The sequence below is a fragment of the Xyrauchen texanus genome, chromosome 21 (genome assembly GCF_025860055.1).
Source record: "Xyrauchen texanus isolate HMW12.3.18 chromosome 21, RBS_HiC_50CHRs, whole genome shotgun sequence".
NCBI lineage: Eukaryota > Metazoa > Chordata > Actinopteri > Cypriniformes > Catostomidae > Xyrauchen > Xyrauchen texanus.
In genome coordinates, this window is record NC_068296.1 from 33,567,405 (window position 1) to 33,594,830 (window position 27,426).

Sequence of the window (27,426 nt, forward strand, 5' to 3'; positions counted from 1 at the left end):
GAATCCCCTGACACACATTCACTGCTGATCAATCTCCCATTTCGCAGCCCTAGGGCTGCCCCCGCCCATCAGCATCAATCCACCACAAGTAAATACAGTGAGTGGCTTTATGCATCTCCACTATGCTACCAAAGGACCTCAGAGGGCAGAGAGGGATAGAGAAACACCTCATACATAAAAAAAATATCCAACAGATTCAATGGTGGGCAGGCAGACTTGTGGTTTTCTGCTTCATGAGGGACATCTCAAGGCTACAAACATTTTAGTTGTGGATACAACCATGGATAGGAAAGAAAACTCGCAACTGAGATTTCTTTAATATGTATATTGTTTCTCCAAGACATCAATGAGAATAAATGAAGAGCCAGTGAAAACTTTTGGTTAAGTCTCCTACTTCTCAAATATTTTTCCTTAGGGAAAGGCCCAAGAAATGTCACATGTGTCTCATCTAGAGCTTCAGAAGAGATATATTTGTCAAGATATCAAAGTCAGATGAAGCACCCAGAGCAAAGTGGTATTTCCCAGAAGTTGCTGTTTGGAGAGTTCTCATTTAGTTTTATTTAGGTAGAAACTTTTTTCCTAAAGAGGAAGATTACAAACAAATAAGACAACATCTATATATATATATTATATATATATATATATATACACACAGAGATCTCAATTGTAAAAAAGAGACATTATTTGTGATTTCTCTTTTCTATGGGTAAGAAATTTCAATATGAACTAAAATATTCTAATGAAGTCTCTTGAGCTATAACAAAGCAAACATTGAGCAATAAAATGTTCCTCTGAGTACCTCATAACATCCTTAAACTCATGTGGTTAAGGAGAATGTATTCAACAAATCACATCCCATACGCACCCACACTTACTCATTTACTCAAACAGACACAAACAAACACGTTTCTCAAATCAGAATCTCAAAACTGCAGAGTCAGCAAGCACTCTAGAGGATCACATAAATTACAGAAAAGTTTCACCATGGCCTCAAATCAACATGCAATCAAGACTTGGGCAACATGCCGCCAGTCGCAATTCTTTCAATCTCTGCTTTATCTCTGAAATCATTACACACAATCAACTAAATGAAATCTTGTTTAAACAGAATACAAGGAGAAGTTTCACTTTAGCGAGTTTTTAAGTCCATAGAGGAACAGTTTATCCATAAATGAAACTGCTGCTATCATCTACGATACACAAAAAGAGACATTTACATTTACATTTATGCATTTGGCAGACAATTTTATCCAAAGCGACTTACAGTGCACTTATTACAGGGACAATCCCCCTGGACCAACCTGGAGTTAAGTGCCTTGCTCAAGGACACAATGGTGGTGGCCCACTACGCCACCACCACTCCATCCATCCAAAAGAGACATTTTGAATACTTTCTATGCAATTTCAATGAACGGATATGTCAAAAAACTTCAAGCCCTAAAAAGGATGCAAAAATTATGATTGTTCCAAAGAAGAAATAAAGTTATTCAGGTTTGAGACAACCTTTCATTTTGTCAGTGAACTACTTCTATAACAAACATGGCCATGTGAACACGTACACCTTCTGTGACAAAGACAAATAAGGAAGCGCTTGAAGCCTTTTCAAGGTGCAGTGTTAATTACGACTCGCAGTAACCGTGGTGACACCTGCTTGGAAAGGCTCCACTCACTTCCCTCTCTGCCGAGTCCAGACACTATCTTGATTAATCCCGGAGAGAGTACTTTAATCCTGATCCCTACATGTACAGTCCACCAGAGACCTCCCCCACAGCTACCGTTGGGATGAGACATCTTGGTTTGCTGTGAAAGAGAGGTGAATTAAAAATGTATATGAACACAACTGGTTCTGACAGTTGCAGAACTCAAAAGTCTCTAGTCTTGTTCTCAACTTTACTGAGATATAACAGCCAAGTAAATATGCAGGAATAATGTGCAGTCAGCTGGTCGTTATTGCAATATGAGCCACAATTTTCAACGTGAAGTGTGTGATTTCCACGCAACTAGTCACTAAACAAAAGAACAAAAATAATGACTGTTTTCAAAAAGGTTTCCCTGGCACTCTCCATGTCTTCCATTGATAGTAAAACAGATCGTGCCACCCCAAACTGAACATCCCAACCAATTGAAAATGACAACATTAGCTCAGTGGAGTAAGTTTGGGATGGGGCTATCTTTTTGTCCGACCAATAACATATGGGGGGTATGGGCGTCCATATTTTTGCAATCTGTTTGGTGACACGAGTAGCAAAACAATTCTAAACTTCACCTTTAAACAAATGTAATAAGCCATTTTTAAAATGAAACCAATTGTAGCATAGAGTACGCATCCCCTAATGTCTAACTTTTTAACTCAAGATCCATTATGTTCATGTGAATATGCTGAGTGTGGCCTTATTCTCCCTACCTGTTCTGACCAAGCAATAAGAAATTATTCATTCCACGAATGTGTCCATTGCCGGGATCAAATGCCTTGCCTTCCTTGCAGGTAACTGATAAAACGGTCTTGTTTCTTCTGACAGCCCCTGTTCGTATCTGCTCTCTCTTAAGACAGCGAAGGCTTGTCTGTCGCTAAATAATCTTTGGCTGATCTAAATATGCTGAATTCTGTTAAAGACATTAGGCTTTGACAGGCCATGTAGGTCACTATTCCAACTTTGGAATAATAGCTCCTCTCTCAGCATACAAAAGGAGTGGAGGCTTTCATTAATTAAAGGACATAAAATACAAACTACAGACACAGAGACACAATGGGGGTGGCACCATTCAGAATTAAAATTGAAATGAGTTTTAAAGACCAGTTCAGTTCCTGAATTTAAATTGATTATGAATTGATGTGGCAAACAAGATTAGAGGTCTGCAACCTGCCCTGAAGTCCTACTTGAAAAACTGACCTAAACCCGTCCCGAAACCCAAGGGGTTCTCAGGTCCCACCATGTTTCAGGTCAGGTTCAAGGCCTTCTTAATAGGCATATTTAACCTAAATTAAATTTTTGCCTTAAAACGAGTGTTGGACTAATGGGAGTTGCTGTCATTCTGATTCAAATTCATCATTCTGAATTTCAAATTCCAACTCATTAACTGAGAGGGAGCCAATTCTTAAATTCTAAATTTTGAACAACTTTGACACACACACACACACACACACACACACACACACACACACACACACACACACACACACACACACACACACACACACACACACACACAAACTGATTCATACCCAACACAAATCCATCATCTAAAGCCGAGCATGGTACACTATTTCATTTCATGCTTGTGAGATTCCACAACGAAGACATGTTTCCAGGAAGGCAGCTATCATTAATTGCTGGGGATTTGCACAAACACATAACCAGCCACATGCATAACCAAATGCACACAATTGTTGAGCCTGCCAATGGCATAGATCAAAACGCAGTTGAAAGCGAGAAAAGCATGCCAAGGAGAGTGTTAGGAATAACTGAATATTTCATGGCAGCAGGGAGCACAAGGCTAATACCTGCCTGCCGCTCTGTCACATATACACGCCAGTGAGCCAACTCTGACTTTGCAGGGGAAACTGAACTGTGGGAGAGTATTAATTGGGTGCATTGTATTTAACACCGCCCTCCAGTGATGCATGTCACTGGGAAGGAATTAAAGAAAAAAGCAATACAAAAAATTATAAATGAAGTACTCTCCATATAAGAGAACGACTTAATCCACACGCATGGAGATCACACTATCTTGTTAAAGCTCATACAAGATAACAAACAAATTAGAACGATACTATTGACCCTTAATAAACATATCATATGGATGAGAAATCACTGCCTTTCAATCGGGAGTGTCCATAAAGCGAATAATTATTCATACTGTGGTTGGTAAAAGTATAAGCTGTCTCAGTGAGGCTGACTAATATGGTTCTTTGTGGTATATGTCAGCCTAAAGTATATTAAATAGGAATTAGGCATATATATTTAGCAATGACTGTGGTTGAACCATGGTGTCTGAACTCTGAACTCAAAGGTGAATTCCTGGACAGAAATGATCAATATGCGATCAGTTCTAGACAATATGAAAAAGGCAACATTGTCCTCATATATGTTCTTAACGTGCAATTATTTTAAATTAGATGTTAGCCTTTAAGGCATTCAGATTTCCCAGAAATCTATGTTTAAACATCTGATCACTGATGTGAAGCTGCAATCACTATTTAAACATTGCTAATAACAACAGCATAAACTAAGTATGCCTTATCTTGATATTTCTCATTCAGAAAAGCTAGTGAACATACAGCTTTTCTTCAACAACAAATGTCATGGTTCTCGTACCTTTTCAAAAATGTTGCATGTTGTTTGAGATTACTGAATAAGGACTTCTAAAAAATCTATTTAAACAGATTGTACTTACAAAGTGCAATTTCTAGCTGATGGAATGTTTTAAATCTGAGCATAACTAGAAAAATGAATATTCACAATAGAAATGTTTATGTATTTCCATAACTTTTTATGGTCTATAAAACACAATTTTAAAACGTACATGACAATGGAAACCCCAAAACGTGAAATCTCCTGCAGAGATAATAGGTTTTATTTAGGGCTGGGTGATATGGCCAAAATGATCACGATAATCTTTTTCATATTGTTCAATATCGATATTCATCACGATATACATTTACACATTGCACATTCTTTTCTTTTTTTTTCAAAGTTGACGAAAGAAAAGAAAAAATGAATTCTAAACTGTCAAAATAGTCTCTACAAAACTGCACAGGGGGTCCAGAGACAGCTAAAGCAATGGGGTCTGCGGGATCTTTTACCAATTTTACCGTCTTTTACAGTTTATCAATTGAAAATAAATGTTTGTATGGGGCGTAGAAGCATTTGTGACTATGGAATGATGATGAATGTGGGTTCAAGGGTGTCCCGAGAGAAAATTTAGAAAACGTTTTTTTAACAATTTAAAAAACATTTGTATATTTTCAATAAAGTGAGAGACTAGTCTACCAACTAGTAATTTTAGTCTTTCCTTATCCATTCCAGACATCTAATTAATTTTCACAAAATTAGAACAGAAATCGATTTGTTTATTATTAAAGGCTCATAACATGCTGATTAATAAAGATACATTTAGAAGGGAAAAACGTTATGGTCTAAAAGGTGCTTTGAAACCACGTTAACTCATGCAGCACTTCATGTCTACACACATGCAGGAAAAAGAGGCAACGTGTGCGGAGCGGGACAGGGCATAAATGATGCATGTTTGGTGTTAGAGAACAATATTCAAGATTACAGCGCAGAAAGATCAGAGCTGTTGTCCACATCACTGTTGTTCTGTCGCGCTCTTCACTAGAGACAATGAGAGGGCGCAACAGTTGTCATGAAGTCTTGCGGTGCGGATGGAATCAATCCGGTGTCCGACATAACCTAATAGTTAGCAAGGCAGCTAGCATTAGCAAGTTCATCCAGTCTGACCCTACGTTACCACTGGCGCGTTGTGAGCGAATCTGAGAGCGTTTTCAATTCATTTCTATGAAAGCCGAGCATCATGCTCAAAGGTGGATCGTAGGATTGGCAGCGTGCGGAGCAAGCTCTCTCCTAGCGCTGTGAGCGCCTTTAAGCGGATTTTGTCCACCCCAGTGGAAACGCAGCCTGAGAAAGCCAAACTGCTTGTGTTTTAGCAACACGCAGTAAATATAAAAAATTACTCAAAAGCTTATCGTGGATTTTCTTTATCGTGATATATATCGATATCGTTTTATCGCCCAGCCCTAGTTTTATTTCAACTCAATATGTCCAACATGGTGGACCTGGTGTAATTTGTAGCTACAATATGCTTGTGTCAAATGGTGATGTACATGGACATTTAGTAACAGAAACACCGTCGGCTCAGTTACCTCCATATGGTTATTCGTACAATTATCATCAGTTTAAGCAACGGGACTGTGGCTGTGCTTATTTACGTGGACGCTAATGTGCTAAAGGCTGACAGCAGGAGAAGATGTGTGTGTACGCCTGTTGGCCTATCCCGTGCTGGAATCCCAAGCATCGCACTTCTGCCACCCATTTGGAATCCAATGGCACAGTTCTAGTGCCCAGATGACTGCTGCCTACTCCATACCCCTGACCCCTATTTTCCTGTTGGTCAGCGTTGCCGCAAATCCGAAAAGCCTCCCAGCATTTCCATGGTGACCGGCCCTGGCTGAACAGATGGCCTCAGTGTGCCGAACGGCAATTAAAAAGGGGGAGAGTATGGAGTAGAGGGACAGCCAGAGAGAGAGAGGGAGAATGTGGGTCAGGATCAAGGGGGGTGTGGCTGACTCTTCTCTGGTACACGTCCACAGAGTATGCATGCACCCTTGCATATATATATAACACACCAACATGTCTGAGCACATACATACTCATGCATCACTGCACCCCTTGTTTCCTGCCCTGTCAATCTTCTCACTTCACAGAGAAACAGTGGGAGCACAGCAAGGGGCTTAAAAGCACTGAGTACTCATTCCCCATCCTAAAATATAGAGGATCTATTGATAGCATCCAAAGTCAGGAGCACCAGTCAAGAGAATAATGCTGCCAAATCCCAGCCAATTGGATTAACCCTTTACAGTTCCTCCCCATCTCCTTCAGCTTAACTCCACATGATTATTTCCACAAGAGCAGCATCCTGGCACATCCTCCACATTTTTTTTCCTTCTAGAAGTCATTAATTTACAAACAGCAGGGCTGAAAACTCCCCATCAACACTGTAGGCTTAATCCAGTTGTCCGCATCCGTGCCGTGATCCCAGGTGGGTCCCGCCAGAACCTACACATTTCTATACATCAACGCAGTGCATCATAACCACAAGCTCAAAACAAGATTAAATAACAAACTGGTTTAATGACAACACCACAATAAATATCATCATTTTATCAATCCAAAAATAAATGTAAATGTATTGCTTCAGGTAAAATACATCTGGTAAAAATTATGTTTTTCAGGGCTTTAAAGAGTTTTGGGGGTCTGAGTACCCCCCACACATGGCCCTTATAAAACACAAGGAAAAAAATAGGAAAATAGTGTAAGTGAAAAAGATTAATGAGGCAGGACAAAAATAAATGAACACATTTTTCTTTGAACTGATTTTCATCTAGCAAGCAGTCCCACAGTGCTCAAAAACTAAGCTTGGATCAACAGGACGATATAAGCGCAAACTGTGATCAATCCTGGACCAGGACTTCATTTAGAGGTATAACACTCCCCTAGCACCCCTTATCCATCCTCCATGCATCACGCATGTAAATCATCCATCCCTCCCCCATGACAAATATGTTTTCCATGAATTAAGAAAGGCAACGTTTGACTTTAAGTCATTTTACAGCACACCTCAAAACTTGGCAGCACCAATGGGGTTATATCAAGTAACTGTATTTTTCATTCAGTCATATGAACAGTATGGGGTACTGTAATGAGTTCGTTTTGTGTTTAATTTCCGTCATGTGTTCCGCTTTGCCCATTTCCAGACTATAGTTTTTCGACTCCTAACAGAAAAACCAGATCATTGGTCCAAACAGCACAAAATAAGCTCAATCATCTTGGGTAGGTAGAAAACAGTGGAGAGACAGCAAATTAACTGTTCGGATTTGGAGTTAGGTGAGCAGTGGCACCACTGACGTTCTAGGTAGCAAAAGTTGTTGCCAAGAAAACTTTGCCTGTTACTTAGCCTAACCTCAACTAGAGTCTGCCGAGAGAGTGGGAGTGGAAGCCATGCTTATGTAGGCATCACAGGGTGCTACATTGTCTCTGGCTAAGAGCATGTTATTGGGAGGAGGATTACTTAGCTTGTATGAGTGAATACCCCTCCTTCTCTCAAGTCAGATACAACACTTGGCAAAGACTGTGGCAAAACAAGGACTTGGCTCTCCATGCTAACTTGCTCCACAGCTTTTATGGCTTCCATACTGGCTGATACCACAGCTAAACCAACTACTGTGCCTCAAGCAACAAGCCAGAGACTAACCTCCCATTCAGCTCTTTTGGCACAGTGGCTCCAAAAAGGTGGTAAGGGAGGGGTAAGTGTGGATTCACTGTGAGAATGATGTGAAAGGGTGGTGGAGGAGAGAGGAGGGAGTTACTGTGTCTATGGCTTTTCAGGGACAGAGACAATCCCCTTGGAGCAACCTGGGACCCGGTTCCTTGCAAACGGACATGGTGATAATGACTCATCATGGTTTTCTGGGATTAATCCAGCTACCTTCTGGGTTAGCAGTCCTAAATCTTAACCACTACATAAGACCATCCTCAAAAATTCAGAAAAGTCTACCAACAACCAGGCCAATTAAACAGATGACATTTGCCTATTTTGAGATTTTTGGGATCCGCCAATGACTGTGTCCATTCCAAAATCTACAAACAGCCTTACCAATAGCTAATAATCAAGTTCTGTTTTCAAATATGTTATGTGATTATATTGTCCATCGGTATTAGATTTCTAGGAATCAACATCAGCTATTAATCCCCATATTGACTACTACATACAAGTTTTGGTAAACCAAGTCATATCTTTAATCACTAGCTAAAACCATCCTTGATGCATCTTAACGTGCCAGCAATTTGCTTGACCTTTGGCACATAATAGGCCTTTGTTTCAAATTTGAACACAAATATTTTAATACTATGGATCAACAACATCCTAATAAAATGTGAGTCAATGTGACACTAACAATGCAATGAATGGAAGCTCTTCCTTGGGGCATTTTTCCCACACTTTATCACACACTGAACTTTCAATATACTGATCCGCAAGATCAGATTTCAAGGCTTTTAATGTAAATACAAACTGCTGTCAAAGACCACTGGGGACATGCACTATTATTGTGATAGAAAGGAGCCACACCCTGGCACAGGTGGACAGCATTTTTTTTTTTTTAAATGTGCTGAAGGACAAAAGAGATGACCCTGGGCCAAATTAATGTGCTAAAGGACAAAAGAGACGACCCTCTGCCAAACGTAAGAAATGCCTGGGGCAGGTCAGTGTTTAATGGCTGTTTTATATAACTGCAGTCTCCTAAATTAGTGTGGCCATCACAATGCCTGAACAGAATTGTCTATAACACACTCTAACTCCTTTTCTCACCCCTCTCTCTCTTCTTTCTCTTCCCTCGATCACAGGAGAGGGTAAAATCTATAACCTTGTCTGTCTCTCTTTTTTCATTCTTTCTACAACTCACACAAACATGCCTCTTTTCTACACAAATAAGGCTTATACAATGTGCTTTATTTACAACAGTTAGGGCTTTTTGCCTTGCACAATTTGGTGGACTTCACAAACTTTTATCAAAAAGAGGTGTTTGAGTACATCTTCAGTTTACTGCAATTATTGCATAATTAATGTTACCCTAAATAAAAGGTGTTTGAGTCAATTATATTATGATTGCATAATTAACATATCATTGGCTGTATAATTACATTTTATTAAAAGTTAAGTACATTTTCTATTGGCCATGGCAGCAGTTGGTGACCAATTTATCAAATGATTACCAAATGATGGAGAAGAGCATCATAAATGGGCATATATCCTGATGAATGGTGTAAACAATTGCACTTTCAGTATTTTAAGGAGTTGATTTAGGTTCCTGGATCGTAGTGGTGGAGCTCTACTTTACAGTACCAGTACAATACCCCAGATTCTGGTAGTGATTCTTAATGAATTCACCCAACAGATCTCTCCAGGACAGTGGTGGATGTGTGGGTAAATGAAGCAGCCTAACGAATGCATGCAGCCATGTCTGAAACTGGTGAATCAACTGGCATCAGAGCCTGGCAAGCCAGAACAGGATCAATGCCAAAACGCAGGTTTATCTTCTTCTTTCATCCAACAACTCTATCTATATTTCTATCTGCCCAGCCAATCAGAACAATTTCAGCATAAATGGATTGTTTACTCATGGTATGGAGATTTAAAGACAGCCTTTAATAGCCAAGCATGGTGCTGAGTCCGTGGTTAAAGCTGATATAGAATGAAAATCTTATTTAAAAAATTATTTTCCATCACCCTCAAATTTTACATCTCAATCAGTAGCTGGATTGGGACTTCAAAACGTTGGAGACAGTTGAGAAGGTATTGATCTCAGGTGGGTCTATCTAAGCGCTTCTAGTGTCTAAATCAGAGTCTTAGCAGCGGGCAGTGAGCCGCAGTGAAAGTGGTTGCGCGCTGTCAGGCAGGATAACTAAACCTGTGTTTGTTTTCTAAAGCAGATCCATTCCCTCCTCCCTTTCTCTCCCTTTTACAACCAGGCTGTTGCTTTGAAGCGTGGTCTGCACTCCTGACGAGGCTGCAGCCTGGAATATCAAACAAGTAACCAGCATAACTCATTAAAAAGGGAAAGATTTTATCTAACAAAACACATATGCTCTATCTGTCTGTCACGAACCATTCATACCATTCATAAAGAGAGATTGAACATGAATAGATATCATCACGGCATTAAAGTGAAGATGAAAATTCTGTATTATTTATGTATATTATACTATATTATATTGATACAATGATACTGATAAATATATGATCAATATATTCAATAAAATTCAATTATATTGAATATATTCATCAATACATCTACAGTAAAACGAATTGCTTGAAATTAAACAGTATTCTGATTTAATTCTGAATAAACACAGAGGAAAAATATGAAGGTGAGTAAATGATCAGAAATTGAATGTTTGTGTGAACTATTCCTTAAATATTGTAAGTATGACTCCAGATCTTCTTCCGTCACAAACATGCTCACATCCCATACAAGATCTGTAGATTTACTGTCCCCTAGGTCAGTGCTTCTCAACTGGTTTTGCTTTGGAACCCAGATTTTGGAACCCAGTGGTGACCCAACAGAGTAAAATACGTAACATGTATTTAATGTAGCCTTGGTCACATTTTTTGTTTTTTATCCATAATTTGTCCATAAGTCTTGGAGCTCTAGAGGCCATTTATGTGTTTGCCCTTATATATACAAAACATAAGCTTAGGCAAGACCATGAATGGCTCTTCATTACTGTGGTTAGGTCAATGAAGCTTTCTTTCTAAATAACAATAATACTAATAACTATAGTATTTTTATGAAGTAAAAATCTAGCCTAAACACATTTAGAAACTTAAACTACAACTCTTACTGTTGCAATAAAAATTAAGTGCAATAGATTCCAACGAATAGATTTTTGTCAAAATGCCAGTTACTATTGCAAAATTGCGATTTTTCCTTTTCCTCATGCTGTTGATAATGTGAGGGTTATCTAGCTGTTTGAGATGTTTTAATTCCTCCATCAAGAAGAGTTTTTACTACAATTCAAATGGGTTGCATCAGTGTTGTCGTCTGCGCCGTGATATCGAGAGAGACAAACGTGATATGACAATCATTAAATTTGCCTCTGCTGCCTGACATTTCACTTGGGACCTTAACATTTTTTAATGAAGGAATAACCCTGGCATTGTTCTTCCCATGCTGTCTGTTGACTGGAGAGAGAAATATTGCGGCCACAAAATTCCTCCTCTCTATCCCCCTGACTGACGTATTTTCCCGGACCAGTTATCACCAGTCTATGTCTCTTTAATGGAAGCACATCAGTCCAGCTGTCTGTTGTAAATTGACTTGTTCAGTCTGTAAGGCCTTGTTTGTGTGTGTGTGTGAGAGAGAGAGAGAGAGAGAGAGAGAGAGAGAGAGAGAGAGAATCTGATCTGTTTTATTTCAGATGCATACATGGGATTTTAACAGAACGTCTGGAATTATCCAATCCCTCAATCCCAGATCAGTGCTGTGACTAACCGCCCCACTTCGCTACCCTGATACCATTACCTCTGCTTGATGCCTCTCAGCATAAAACTCATTGCTTTATCTCATACGGAGCCCATGAAGTGTAAGACTTGATAAAGACTCAGCATAAACCCTTATATAGCAATTGGATTGGCAGACGTAATACTCTATTTCATTCTCTCTACATACATTTACAATCTGTCATAGGATAAGAGTATACTGTTTGAATAAAAACATAAAAAGTACAAAATAATTAAATAAAATGCTAATATTAGCTAATACCGTCTGCAGATACATCATGCATCCCCATTATTAGATATATGTAGAGTATGTGCGGACAGAGATCATTTTCAGATGTTAAAATGAATATTACATTATGCAATCAATAACTTGCTGTGATTAAGTGAACAGACCATTTTTCAATTAAATGAATCTGCTAGTCATTATGCTGACAGCATGACTAAGGATTTACAGACATGAAACTAAATACTGTAAGTATATGGTATTTTTCCCCAGAAGATCACAACAGCAGGATGCAGTGGCCTAGATTCATCATTTGCTAGCAACGTGCGGCAAAGTTCAGACTTTCATGTCAACAGATGGAGACTTGATCAAGACAGACAGAAAGACAGAGGGTGGGGATATTCCATTTAAATAAGGAATACTAATGAGTTGATACAATGGGCAACATGGTAACTAGAAAGGATAGAATGGCCTTGTTTACACCTGGTATTAACATTCATCTCGGGAGATCCAGACACAAGTGGTCAGGCAAAAATGTTTACACTGGTATTTAAATGCACCTCCTGTGATCGGGTTTCTTGGAGAGGAGGGCTTCTGGTTTTGTGACTGTTGCATTTTGGGAAAAAATTTCAATAATTTTATTTTTTTTTTTTTATGTTAAAGCTTTGATGTTTTGAGTGGAATGGCAGTTGTTATTTTATTCAAGTTCCCATCTTCACTGACCTTGTTCAATGATCAGATGCTTATTTACTTTTAAAGCCAGTTGTAACCAACAAGTTTAAAACCCTTATTTTAGCACAATAGTTGATTGACAGGTGAGTATGTGGTGCTTTGATGTTGTCCAACAAAAGCTCATTAGCATTTTTGTATTACAAATAAAATGTGGTTATTTCTGACTACATTTGGTTTCTGACTACCTTTGAATGTGGTTTGAGCAATTAGATCACCAAACGGTCTAAACACCATTTACACCATTAGGAGCAGATTACACAAAACAGATGTTAATACTAGGTGTAAACATGGTCAAAAAGAAACTAATGGAGAACATGAGGGTGGAAGGGAATAAACTGTAGTAAATACAGCAGAGTTCTCTGATTAGTGAGTGGAAAAGCAAGGGTAGGAGGATGGGAAGCAAGAGTGGGAGGATGGGTAGATTAACCATTTAATCTCTAAATCGCGATGAGAATCGCTAAATCAGATTAATCCCAAATCAGAACAGCACAAGCAAGACTGGCTCCCATTTATTGATTTCCTTTTCCTTTAGTCGGCTGATTCAGGCGTTTCGACTTGAAACAGAAGAGGATTTTAAGGATTTGAAGCAGAAAATTGCTGCTGCGCTCCACAGATAAAACATGAACTCCATTCGTGATCCTCACGCTGGCACTACAGAATGGATGGGAAGGGAGGGGTGCCTGTGATCAGGGACCTGGAAAACAGGTGTGTGTTGCAGTGTCACATGCATACACACTGAGACAGTCGCAGGTGCACACAGACAAATACATTCTGCACAAAGACGTCACATATTTAGTCATGCAGAGGATGCTGAGGCTAAAAGGTTCCTGTGCAGGATCTGTTCCAAAACCTACTGAGATGCCTTGGAGTCTAAGTCTAGATAGGCAGCTACCTGCTAAATCAGCATCCTAACCAAGATTGGACTTCATAAGTGATAGATTTGGAGTGATAGATTCACATGAAGCACACTGGAGACTCAACTCACAATTGGCTTTTAACATGTTGCTAAGCTAACAATGTAATACTCTAATAAGCATTAAAAATACACAGCACACAAAATTATTGGGTAAATAGTAAATCAAAAGTACATTTATAATTGACATTTCTCTCATCTGGTCAGCCATCAGGAGACTGGATTCACAATTGATTTAGATAGAGTTTGACATTAGCACGTTGCTAAGCTAACAATGTGACATTTTCATAAGCATCAAACTAAGCATAAGTATAGCACACACAAATATTGGGTAAAATTATATATTATAAGTCTACTTATAATCAACATTTCACTAGTTTGGTCAGCCATCAGGATAGACAAAGAACTAAAAATAAAAGTACAGATAAAAATACACAGAACTTGTGAATTTTAAGTATATTCATAATTGAAATATTGTTTGTTCAGCCATATTTATTTGCCTGTTTGTTTTTTAGTATAGAGTTTGACCGAAACAAGGAATCTTAGGACGCAGCATAATTGTGCTGCCTTTTGGTACAGCCTTTGTGTCTGGAAGCACACATATGGTGCCTTAAAATGCTGCCTACGTAGGCAGCTCACTAGGTTTCGGAGCAGCAGTGTCATTGTAAGGTCAACCTGATGCAAAAAAAAACAAAAAAACATTCCCATTAACACACCTCCCAACTCTAACTAAAGACCCTTTGCAAACAAAGAGACAGAGGACGCATGTGTGCATGATTATGCGTGTGTGTGCATGAGTGAGTTAATTTAGCACTTACTCCAGTTTTAGTGTTATTTGTGCAGTCAGCTGTGCAGCGCAGAAACACACCGCGCTGTCACATCCACTCCATTATTTAGATCAGGAGCTTTCACTCATGTATAATTCACCATCGAGCGACTATGCCACATCTAGACCGAGTGGCACAGCACCAGCTAAACGTGCACCACAGACTCAAAAAAACAATTGTGGAAGTCCTGCAAATCCGACATAATAAGCATTTGAATGACAAAAGGCAAACTGCTGTTTAGCTATTAAAACTAAGTTTACTTAGTTAGATTTTTCAGGGACATTTCTGGGTTGAAATATAATGTAATGTTCTTAGCATTAATGACACCCCATTTTAAAAGAGAGAATTTTCCATTGTAAAAATACTTTTTTCTCCCATTTTTAATATGCATAGACAAATATAACTTAAACTTTTGTAGGTTGATTCACCTGAATAGTTTTTAAACTGGTTAAACTGTGGAGTTATCAAACATTTAAGAATCCCAACCACCTCAACATTGGCTCATCCAATGGTGTGAGTTTGGGGTGGGACTATCTGTTCATCTAACTAACCAATGAAGAAGGGTGGTGCAGAAGCCAAACAATGCACAATTTATTGTGCATGGTCATGGAAAAAATAAATAAATAAATAATAATAATAATAATAATATATATATATATATATATATATATATATATATATATATATATATATAAACAATTTAGGCAAAAAAGTTTTATGGTCAAGTGGACCTCAAGGACAAAAAAATAAATAATAACAAAATGTAACACCAAAGACTAACTTGAGTAAACTCTGGGAAATAAAAAAGCAAGTCAAACTAATGACAACCTTATATCAATAAAAGCAAAAAACAATTAAGCTTGCGTCAAAATTCTCACCGTGCAACATTTTGTAGTTCTTTGAAAATGGCAACTAGTGGCTCAAATGCTGCTTTAGCAGTATACAGGAGTTGCTAGCATTAGTCCTTGAGGAAAATTTATCATGGTAATATTATTTGGGCATTTCTTCCTGCTCGGGGCGGCTTTCCGTGCATCATACCAGTATGGAATAAACTCAGCTACACTAGGGGAATTGGATCAAGCTCTCATCTGCATGCAAATGTTTAACCATAGAGCCCAAATGTCTGTATAATCACTTTCACAGCACAACTCCATCCGGTGAATGGCCCTGGCCAAACACAGTCCTGTATCACTGTGACAGTTATGACTCTCTTTCTCTAAGGAGGACAGACAAACAGAGAAAGGAAACAAAATAAAAGACTTTTCCTGGCCTGCTTGTGACCTCTTGGGGTTAAGCAGAGGTTTGGCTGATGAGTTCTGCAGGTTTTTCAGCCTTACAAGCTCCCTGGCCCTTTAGTACACACCTGCTTCTGATCAATGTCCTCCTTTATTATCCTTTTCATCTGACAATTGGTTTTCAAAAGATTCCCATCAAATAAGAACACATGTCTCCACACAGCAATAACAGACACGTTCATATCTCCAACACCGCAAAGAATAATTTAGTTAATGCCAGTCTGTATTTCATTTAAAATGTTTGTCTTGTCTTCAAGTACTTCAAGTCCCTAAAACAATACTGTAAATTAATTTGAGAAGCAACATTTTGTTAAGGTGATTACTTGTTTTCAGAGAATATGTCTCAAATCAAGTTCGAGAAAAAAACAACAAATATTTTTTATTCTCTAAAAATAAATCGTATGCAATTTTCTTCTCAGGTAAATACATTTTTATGATTTTTCACTGGAAAACAAGATGACAATACTGATTAAGAAAATTATTTTTTATTTTATTTCCATAGTTAATGGTTCTAGATCAGCACAAATATTTGAGGAAAATCATTGTAAATTGTAGTTATTAACACGGAGGGCTAATTTTGTGAATCTTATGGTGAACAGGCCATTGTTCTCAAAACATCTATAAATAGCTGTGAGCTAAGCAAGAGCAGTGTTTTTTGGCCATAGTTAACAACGCAATCAACAGTTAAATCTTGGATACTATAAATATGATGAAATCAATTATAAGGGTGACTAACTGAATTAAATTCTGTCTGTAGTGGATACCAGCACCTTTTCACATGGTAAGCACCAATAAGCAACAAGCCCGATGGGTAAACACAACAGATGAGACTGTCTGAAAGCAAAATTATTCAAATTTTGCCGAATCAGGTTTGCATGCAGTCACGTTATTACTTGGATTACATTTCAGTGCTAGACAAATTCACAGTCTGAATAATTGTATTTTTGTGGTTGATGCTCATCCATCATTGGAAGTGTTCATTCCCCTAAAATTTTAATCCAACTAAGAAGGGGATTTGGAGTTGAGAAAATCGCTTTAACCTTCCTGAGAGGCAATGATCTATATGGGTGAGTATACCACACATACATATTCCAGCCTCGCAGATCCCAGACCTCAAAAATTACCAAAAATTATTTTTGAGCCCACACCTTTCAGCTCTTCAAAGCTCTCACAATGGAGGGTAAAGTCTATGTAGGAAATAGGGTGTAGGGATGATCAATTCTGAATGGAATGCACCGCATCATTCAGATGAGTCAGAAAGGTATAGAAGCACGAGCCAGAACTGCCTGAACTCTTTGCCGAATTTCACCAAACACTTGCATAGATACTGTAGGAGCCTACTATATCGTAAATTAATCAATATTTAAAGTGTTTGATGAAGTTAAAATATTTAATAATTTATTATGGCTCGTTTAAATATATGTATTTGTATGCATAATGTGTAGTATTTACATTGAGTTTAAATTATGCATTACAAATGTTAAAATGGACAGTCTCTTTAAAGGTGTAATATGTCAAAAAATTGTTGCCAATGTGTGAACGGCTTGAAACACAACTTAAAAAAGTTGTGAAGCCCTTCCCAGACTTCCTAGGCTGCCTATTAAAGCCTGTAGAATGATTTTTAATGCGGAGGGAGCGGGTAGCTTTTGCCAGGGAAATCCAAAGGATGTGACGTTTATGCGTGCTCCCGAGAGCCTTGTCTCAGACAGTAGCTTCTCCTCCACTATTCAACAGCGACAATAGTCTGCAACACTAGATAACATTGTCTTAGAGATGGAATCCAGCAAACGGCCGGCTCCCAGCACACTAGATAATAATTATCTACTGAATCCCATCTGGCTAAGCGGGAATGTGATCGTGATCAAGCGAAAACTAGAGTGAACATCGGCAGGGCATTTGATTACTGGAGGGACCTTCGTTCGGTTTTGGGGATCAAAATAGACCCTTAATTGCCGTTCTTCTTATTGGACAGGTAAGCTACATAACTGCAAAGTGTGTGAAATATAGTGCCATAAGGATTGATCTGTGTAATTTGAGCTAACTTGATCTTGCCTGCCAACGCTGACAAATTGCAAGCTACCTTGCTCCGGAACTTTCAAATAATTTAAAAGTGTCAGGTAAAAGTCAGGTTAATGTTAATCTGTAATTATTCAGCAAGGTAAACTACAATAACACATGAAATGAATGCTAGACAATGTTCAATATTCTGTAAAAAGCTTGTAACGTAACTTGATTATACAGAAAATATATACATTCTACTATTATATAATAATAGTGCACCGATAAATCAAAATGTCAGTTGTGATGGAATCACATCAATACTCAATTGTGTCAACGTATTCATAATTTAGAGTTTATTTTATAAACAGCTACTGTCATCATCCATCAATGTAGCTATTGATAAAGCTGGCAGTTAGCTAATCATATAAATGCAGTCAATGTATCATGCAAAGAAAAGTAATTACTTCAAACCACAGTCTCGCATAGTCAGACCTATATCCACACTTGTTCCAGCACTGGAGAGTCAGATATAATATGCAGTCTTAAAGTTTGTAGTAAGACAATCATAACAAATTTTTCATTTGTTACCATGATGCCGGTGAATCACGTTCAGCCTCTTTGTATGTTACGTCATTGTTTTGGTCGATGCTCATGTCCCTATGGAGTTTGTGCATGATCACAAGCAACAGGTGGCTGGCTGCAGAACACTTAACGGCCACATGTGTCATTAATAACAAAGGTTTCTGAATCTTACATACTGCACCTATAAGAACCTCCGCTGTTGAGTAAACGTGTTTCGGTTGAGTGGTTTCTTTACCACATCCGTACTGTGTGTTTGAATTAATCTGACTGTAAATAACATAACAGGTATTAAAAGAGACTTAAATCATGAAAATCGATTGCATAGATCTCAACATTAAAAGGTAATTGGACAGGGGGGCCCTAAAAGAAAATTGGCCCCAGGGGCCTTGCTAGTCATAATCCGCCCCTGCAGAAGACCCAATAAAGCATAGACAATTAAGGAGCGATTGCAAAGGAAGTGAGGTAGAAGGGACAGCTTATCCTTGATTCAAACAAGAAATTGACAGAAAATCCAAAAAGCAATCTTCACCTTTGCAGTAGAGGAGGACGGTATGACCAAAATCTTACATCACAGTATAAGTCAATTTACAGCAGTTTTACATTAAGTAACAAGCCTGCCATTGGTAAAAAAAAGAGATAGTCCTGGTCAATTCATGCCATTTGTTGAGTAATGTTGTTGGTTTGGGTCTAAATGGGTAGCTCAAAACAAACACAGGAATTTTCATAGTGCCACAAGAACATTAACCTTTGAATTGCTAAAAGTTGTTTCTGCATATTATGCTGGGATAGAAGAAGTATTTTAACACAGCCAAAGTTACATTCAGTCAATACACTGATTTGAAATTCTGTTTGTTGATTGGTTGGTCTCTATGGAAATAAAAGTTTTACTTTTCATACAAGCCAAGACATACAATATCTCACGATTTTGCCATCTCGTTATTACGATTAGTCATGAGACCATGTTTTGATTTTTTCTAATGGTGTTGTGGATATACACTAGTATAAAGAGTGTAGTAGCATCTCTACCAGTTGATACGGTATCCCGTCATGACGCTCTATCTCCTTTATGATGTAGTGGAAATGGCTAACACAAAACTGGGCAAGCACATCCAAATAAGGCTTAGCGATTGCATATTTGGACTCAATAGTGATGTATTTGCGATATTTGGCATTTGTGCAGGCAATGTATTCTGCTCACTGAAGCTGAGTGGATTGAGAATGCTGCTTCTGTTGCGGCACAGTCAATTTCATCTGGAGCACTGCTGTGAATGGTTCATGTTAATAGCTTTCCACGCTGTTAATTTCAGAAATGCCTGGGCAGACCCCATGGATCTTTCCGGCTTGATGATGAGGTGTGGAATCCTAACCTCTCCTGCTCCTCAACAACACCTCTTACCTGTAAATCTATCCTCACTTTGTTTTGATATGGTAATAATTAAAAGCTATATTTGCCCAGGTAACAAAAGTCACAGTTTCTCTGCCCCAAAACCTAATGAGCTACCTCGCTGTCTACTGCATGCATAGACAGCTGTCTTCTAAGGCCACGTCCACACTAACATGTTTTTGATTGATCTTTATTTTTCAGTATTAAGCATCTCTGTTCATCTGTCACAATGCAAAATGATAATTCAGGTGGTTCTGCCTTAGAATTTGGCCAAAAGAAGGCATCTTAAGAATTAACAGCATTTGATTTGGTAGTGCACCTTTTTTGCCTTAAAACGCTGCCATTGGAAGCTCACTAGGTTTTGGAACAGAACCAATATATTTGCCAAGTCTGCAATACTTCTATACTACATTTGACTATAATTCAGGACTACAGCAAACAGACACACTTGGTAATTACATTTCATTACAAGACCATGAAAGTTTCATAAAAACTGAACATGGCCACTTTAAAGAAAATACAATAACAGCTTGTATAATGTATAAACTTGGAAGAAATGGAAGAAATAACACAATTCTCTCATTGTAGTAGAGAAATAAATAAATAAAAAATATAGTTACTGAACTACCATCTTAACTCATTTAAAATGCATGACAAAACCCCAATTCAATGAATAGGCACACTGACAAATGAAATCAATAAAACAGAAACTGGCTTTTTAATGCACCACATCGTTAAAAGCCTTTAAAGAAAAGCAGTTAAAAGTGTTAAATGGTTTCAGCGCTTGACCGCAACTCCTATTCTCTAAAATCAAGTGCTTTGGATGGAAAAGAGTCGCGTAACCTTAGCTTCTGTTCTGCTTATTCTCATACTTGATATGAATTGGAAATTCTTTAAGGGGGGGGGGGACTCGTGACAAAGTAATCCAATGCAAAAAGTAATAAAGGTTTTACTTGGAAATAAAACAGATCTTCAACGCAATGGGACATTTGGGAAAACAATTTAGGAGTGTTAACCATCTGTCTGAATTTACCTCATTTTCTCATGGGTGGGGTAGAAGAAGTGATGGTTTTACACCCACACACACTTGTTTGCCAGTTAAATCATTTATTGATGGGGTCAAAACAGCTTGTATTTCACTTAGAACTTCAAAAGGGGGCTGACATTAATAGGCTCACCTTTTGACCTACAAGTGAATGACCAAATTCCTGCCTTTGCACATAAAGAATAGTAAACCCCATTTGACGCAAAAGGGAGTTGAGCTTTTGTAGCAAACAGCATCTATTTTTTCCTCACTGAACCCTTTTGCACATTTGTACACTTCCGTTAAAGACCCCAGGCAATCTGATATTGCTCATCACAGCGATTTAGAGAACGTTGGCAAAACTCACAAATTAAAAATGCCACTCAAAGATGGCTTTCACAGTCAATGGGATAATCAAAACATGCAGGGGGCATTTCACAAGATGTTCTTCTCCTCTCTCTTGATTGAACCACTTCAAACGAAATTCAAACATGATTCCTGCAGCCAAGAAACTAATCCCTGATCTTTTACATGAACCAGAGGATCATATCCACACAAATCAGGCAAGACTTTCTGATCAAAGAACACATCGCACTGAATCAGCTGTCGTGTTTGCTGAAAAGGGGACTCATGGGCAACGATACCAGCCAGATCATGACTTTCTTTTAAGCAATATTAAAGTCAATATGATATCAATATTGACACCATTTATTTCCTTAGTACACACTTCTGGTCTTATTGTAAATTATTCATGTGCACATATTAAAGACACAATAATTATTGCATTGTAATACAGTATTTCATCACAATGTAAAAAAATTAAGAGACCACTTCTCACAATCCGATCAATTCTCAATGGACTTTTATATTTGTTGAATATCTTGTTTAATTATGAAATGTCACATGGGTTGCAAATGGCATTTAATTTTGACTTTTAATGTATGTAGGTTTTACCATCAAATGAATAGATATTATTCATTTCAAACCCATGGATTTTTTTTAAATAAAATATACAAACACGCCCCAATAATGTTTTGGCTCAATCAGTTCTGATTTTTCAACAAATGATTGACATGCTGAAACTTGCAAATTGCAGATGTATCAATCATCCAAAGAATTTAAGAAGAAAAAAATATCTGCTGTGTCATATACAGTATATGGTCATGAAAATATTATGTACATAAACACACTTTCATATCATTTATAAAGCTAATTTAATTTCAAGTAGTGGCTGAAAGTGCTTTAGTGAAAAAGCATGTTGGGCACTCAGACATTTTACTTTCCCTGATTAACTTGCTTGATTCCAACATACACCACTTTCCTGGGTATTTCACCTTGAAACATCTCTCTAAGTTCAGCTGATGTTTTTGGTGGACTCAAGTAATTAAGGTAGGCTATAGATTCTTCCATCAAATACTCCTTAACCAGGCAAAAACATGATGAATGCTTTTAAAGCTTTCCATTCTATTAAAAGAAAAAGTAACCCATTAAAAAATATCACCGGAGGAAATATACATTTACGATCCAATGTCGATTTGGCCAAAAATCTGGAGGTAAGAGGAAAATGTCCATACACCATCTGTTTGGCCTCTCGTAGGGATAGCTGTCATGTTATTATCACTATCAAAAGTCACAGTATATTCCATTACTTTCCTCTTCCATCTATTTTGATTTGACATATTGTATCCATTTTAGCCAAGGGTTCTCTTCTAGTCTCTCTTCTAAGTAGATTTACCCATCCCTTGATTTTTTATAAAAACACAGGGAATTACAGCACAGACAAGCTTAATCACAATCCATATAATCACAACAATTGTTGCCGAAATTCACTTTACATGTTAAAAATGACAGCAGGCAGGAATTTTCTGTACTCCTGGAGGAAAAGCACTGAATTAAGTAGATCTCTGAATGAACTTCCCTAGAAAAAAATCAGGCAAGTTCATAAAGCATCAATCCATTGATTGATCTGGCCTGTTGCGGAGCCATTTCAGGCATTATCAATAGATCAGCACACCCGAGAGATTCCTCTGCTGCATTTCAAATAACAGTCTGCAAATTGCCCAATTATTAGATTAGTTTGGCAGGTTCCTACTTGGCAATAAAAAGGAGCGTGAACCTTGCTGTCCCAGAGCAGATAATTTTAAACAATGGCAGTTCAGTCCATGTTTTTCAAGGAGCCTTTGGGGCTCCTTGAAAAACATGGATTGAACTGCCATAGTTTAAAATCACAGCATCAGCGAGCAAAGGAAAGCTGCATCCATTTAATTCATTAAGCTTCTTTACTGAGCTTCACAGTAATGTTAAGTGTTCTGATGTTCATGGGGCCGCATTTTGAGCTGATTTTTGAGTGATTGCTTTGCCTCATTTAGAGAAAGAAAAATTACTAGATATCTCTTTAAGACCCTTAATTTAGCTGTTAATTGCAACACAAGTGTCTTTCCAACACAAGGTGGACAAAGCAGGATGCATTTAAAGGAATATTCCAGGTTCAATACTCAATCATCAGCATTTGAGGCATAATGTTGATTACCACAAAAATTACCTCCTTCTTTATATAAAAAAGGTAATGGTAAGTTACTTACAATGAAAGTGAATGTGGCCAATTTTTGGAGGATTTAGAGGCAGAAATGTGAAGCTGATATAATTTTATAAAAGCACTTAAATTCTTTTTTCTGCTTAAAAGTGTGTATTATTTGAGCTGTAAAGAGGTTTAAATATTTTTTTTTGTTTACGGGTTCACGCTGTCATGTTAACGAAGCTGTAAAAGTAGATATAACTTTTAACCAAAAAGGTTAGAGATTTTAACACACAAATCATCTTAACATGCATTTTGTTTGACTTGTTGCTATACTTTTGAAACAGTGAGTATATTAATGTTTAGAGATTGGCCGCATTCACTTCCATTGTGATAGGTGCAGTCACTTTTACATTTGCTAGGTGAAATTCCATGAGTAAAGAAGGCATGGGTGAATGTTTAGCCCGTATGAAACCAGCAAAATACGAATGGCCAAAAGTGAAGTTAAAAATAAAATTGCCGCTAAATCCATCTTTGTCCATTGTAAATATTATGTGTAGCTGTGCACTAAGTACCGCCCACATAGAGGTCACTGACAAACCAAGCAACTTCTTATTGGTAAAGTGGAAAAGTGGGAAATTCGCCTGTCAAAGTTCACCAACTTGAACTCCATGTGAAATCCGCGAGGGGAAATTCTTTGTCACCATAAGTCAATAGTGCGAAATTCACGATTGCGCAGATTCCCACAGAGCTGACTGTATTTTTCCTGCTGAATTTCGTCATGCATAACCAAGATTTTCTTTTTTTTTTAAGGAGGGACAAATGTAGATAAATGTTTGTGGTAATCAGCATTATGCCACTATTGCTATTGATTGAGCTTAGCTTGTATTAGACTCTGAATGTTCCCTTAATTTGCTTAAGTTGTGTATAAAAGTGATATGATTTATACTTTATATTTATACTCATAACCTCTCCCACCATTAAATGGGTTGGAATTTTACTCAACATGACTCTTAAGTCATAAATAATAGACTGCACAGAAAGTAATGGTTTTAAACATCTGACTAGTGTCAAGAAGGTTAAATATTTTGCTCAATGACTGCTAATGGTCTGAGATGCTAGCCAAAGAATTATGTCTTAAGTAATTCCTTACCCATAAGAATAAACCATTTTCCACACATTTTCCAACCATCAACAATTTTGTTTGTAGACATTAACAACTTTTTTACTTTAGAAAATAACTGATAAGTTAAGAGCAGGGTATTCCGTGAGCCTTGCAAAACCTTTATGAAAGATCTCCATCAAGCTTGTCTCATCATTTAAGAATGAAAAAGGGAGATGCCAAAGAAAAGAAGAAATCACCAATGACAGGAAGTGCATGGGTTATCACGAAGGCCTTTCACTCAGTTGACCCCGCACAGCTGCTTTGACTGGCTTAGCTTTATTTTCTACTGATCCAGTGGGGGCAGTTCAGGGAAGAGCTCTAAGACCAGTCAATACATCAGACAGTTTTTTTTTACAACATTAGAGGTCAGCGGTGCAGTATTGATTGGAAAATATACTCTCAAGAGCAGTTTATTAAAAGACACCTAACACAGGGCCAACTGTGACGCCCTGTCCGAGTCTCTGGGGCAAGCACATGAACTGAATTGTCTTACTGATAAAGAATCCGGATGCAATTAAAAGGGAATTGTATATTTAAATCAGGTTATTGTGTTACTCCATGTGATGTTTTTGTTTCACAGGAAGAGAGGCTCATAAAAGAAGCCGGGAAGACAAGATAAACAGCAATAAGAGAAGACAGCCTTTTGAATCCTCACAAAAGGGTCACACCCATATATAACACTCACAAACGAAGCGCTCTGATGCTTTAATCTGACAGTCAATGGTCAATTAACTAAATGAAATCCATTATAACCCATTCTTGACTAGAACACATAAATGTTGCACTTTGGAATATTATAAACCTTATTAATTACCAGCATGAATTGGTCCTTACAAGAATACCAGTGAGTGTGTGTGTGTGTGTGTGTGTGTGTGTGTGTGTGTGTGTGGGGTAGAAAGCAAAACATATTTGTTAGTTATGAGTTTTTATATTGTTATTTGTTCATTTATTTGTTTGTACATAGTTGTTTTTTATATGTACTTATTTTTTCATTATGATTACTTTTTGCCTCCTACTTGTAAATTACTTGCATAAAGTAAAGCAGGAAGTTCCATGTAAATTTATTGAAATGTAATTTAATGCAAATGTTTCATCACAATGGATTACTTGATCCGTCACATCACTCATTTGGCATCTATCAGCCTATGATGTTGCCGACAAAATAATCAAGTAAAAATACAACGGATGACTTTTATATTTATAAATGAATTCTCATTATTATTATTATATTGATGTAACTCACTTATGCTATACTTTTGCTATACCTAAATATACATATAATTATACTATAATTATTGTTGCTACACTGCTAAATAATTTAGAGTCTACAGCTAGTTTTCTGTGTATATCTTGTCCTATGTATCTATTGTTCTGTTCTGTGTATTTATTGTCCTGGACTCTGTTGTGTATTACACTTTATGTAGTATTGCGTACTGTTCTGTGTTGCACCATTGTTCTGGAGTAACAACATTTCGTTCCAATGTATATAAGCTATGAAGAGGAACGACAATAAAAACCCACTTGACTTGAATGCTCTTTCAATACTCATTTAACCATTTTTCGGGTTCCGCATACCGAATTACCTGATCTTTCCAATAAATGTCCAATAAACGGGCTGCACAATAATCTAGCGCAGCATCACTACCGCCATCTGTCTGCATCTCATGCTTTCATGTGTTCAGTTTGCGCACATTTATCATCATTTTGCCAAATGTAGAATCTATGGGTTGAATTTAACTTAGTGTGCCAAGCCTTGTTTTTAGAGTCATGTAGACACGTTGAGCCGTCTAAAAACGCCTGGCGATGCATTTGACAGAAAAAACACTTGCACATTACGAACTGTTATGAATTAAACTTTTATATTCTTAACGGACTTACCTGGAGCGTTAAAAGCGACCAGCAGAAGTATCCAAAAAGTCGCCAACATCGCCATCGCACTTTACGCCTTGCGCCAAATATCCGATCTGATACTGCGATCTGCAACGAGCGATTCGGTAATTCATGCAACTTCGACAGAATCCACTTCAGTCCAGCCCTTCACAATACGACAGAAATCGACGAGAATGCAGTGTGCTTTCGATCAACTGTTAATAAAACTGCACTTAACGCAACGTCTGCAGTTGTTGCGCGATAAATGCGAGAATATGCCGAGGGAAGAGTTGAGTACAGCCAGGTATCTAGATCACATCCAAAGCCCGTGTAATTGCGAACAGATGCTCAAAGAGCAGTGAGACTCTCTGTCGGACTCTGCAGATCGAAAAGTCGTGAGAAACCGCTCGACGAGGGGGCCGAGACGGATAAGTTCAGAAAACAACCGTTTTCAGGGCAAGAGATCCCGCTATAACAGACGCATCCCGAGCGTTGAATCCAGTTCGTCTATTCAACCCCCTCCTGTTTGATGCCTCAATGACAAGTCCCCAAAACAACAGCGCTCTGAATAACTGAGCGTTTTATGCATCCAATCCGTTTGCTCCGCAATACAAATGTGTATAATACGACACTTTGCTACTTCTGCGCAGAAGCAACAAAAATATACCCTATAAGTCCCAATGGTCCCGCTCAATTCCCTCAATTTGGGAGTCTGGGGATTATCAGATTATTATTGCTGTGTGTTGTAGACGTCGGAACGGACCTGGAATCCGTCCGTCTTTCACACCGAGCAGTTGTTTCCCGAGAAAACGGATTGACTCTCCAGTAAATGGCAACAATCCCGTGGCTAGGAGGACTTCTAGCAATGCCGTCACAACCTGAACTGTTGTAGTGTATCAGATACACGCGCGAGCCGACATCCGAATTAGGGTGATGTCAGAAAAAGGCGGGGCTTCTACTCTCGTGAAGAGCAGGAGGATTTAGGCGCCATTGCTCGAAGTTTACTCTGAGGTGCAGGTACACTCAGACACAATGAAAACTGCGCTTAGATGTTAAGCTTGAGATGTTTTATAAGACAACACTTTTACAACATAATGTCG

General features: G+C 38.0%; 1 protein-coding gene across 2 annotated transcripts in view; it reads right to left on the minus strand.

Annotated features, from left to right (window-relative positions):
- LOC127661927 (nectin-1-like) overlaps positions 1-27,198 on the minus strand; it is a 296,333-nt gene extending 269,135 nt beyond the window's left edge. For both annotated transcript variants that reach the window (XM_052152890.1, XM_052152891.1), the window contains exon 1: positions 26,336-27,198. In XM_052152890.1, the coding sequence (XP_052008850.1) occupies positions 26,336-26,390 (55 nt within the window). In that variant the 5' untranslated portion in view covers positions 26,391-27,198. The remainder of the gene's footprint in view (positions 1-26,335) is intronic.
- Positions 27,199-27,426: the final 228 nt, after the last annotated feature.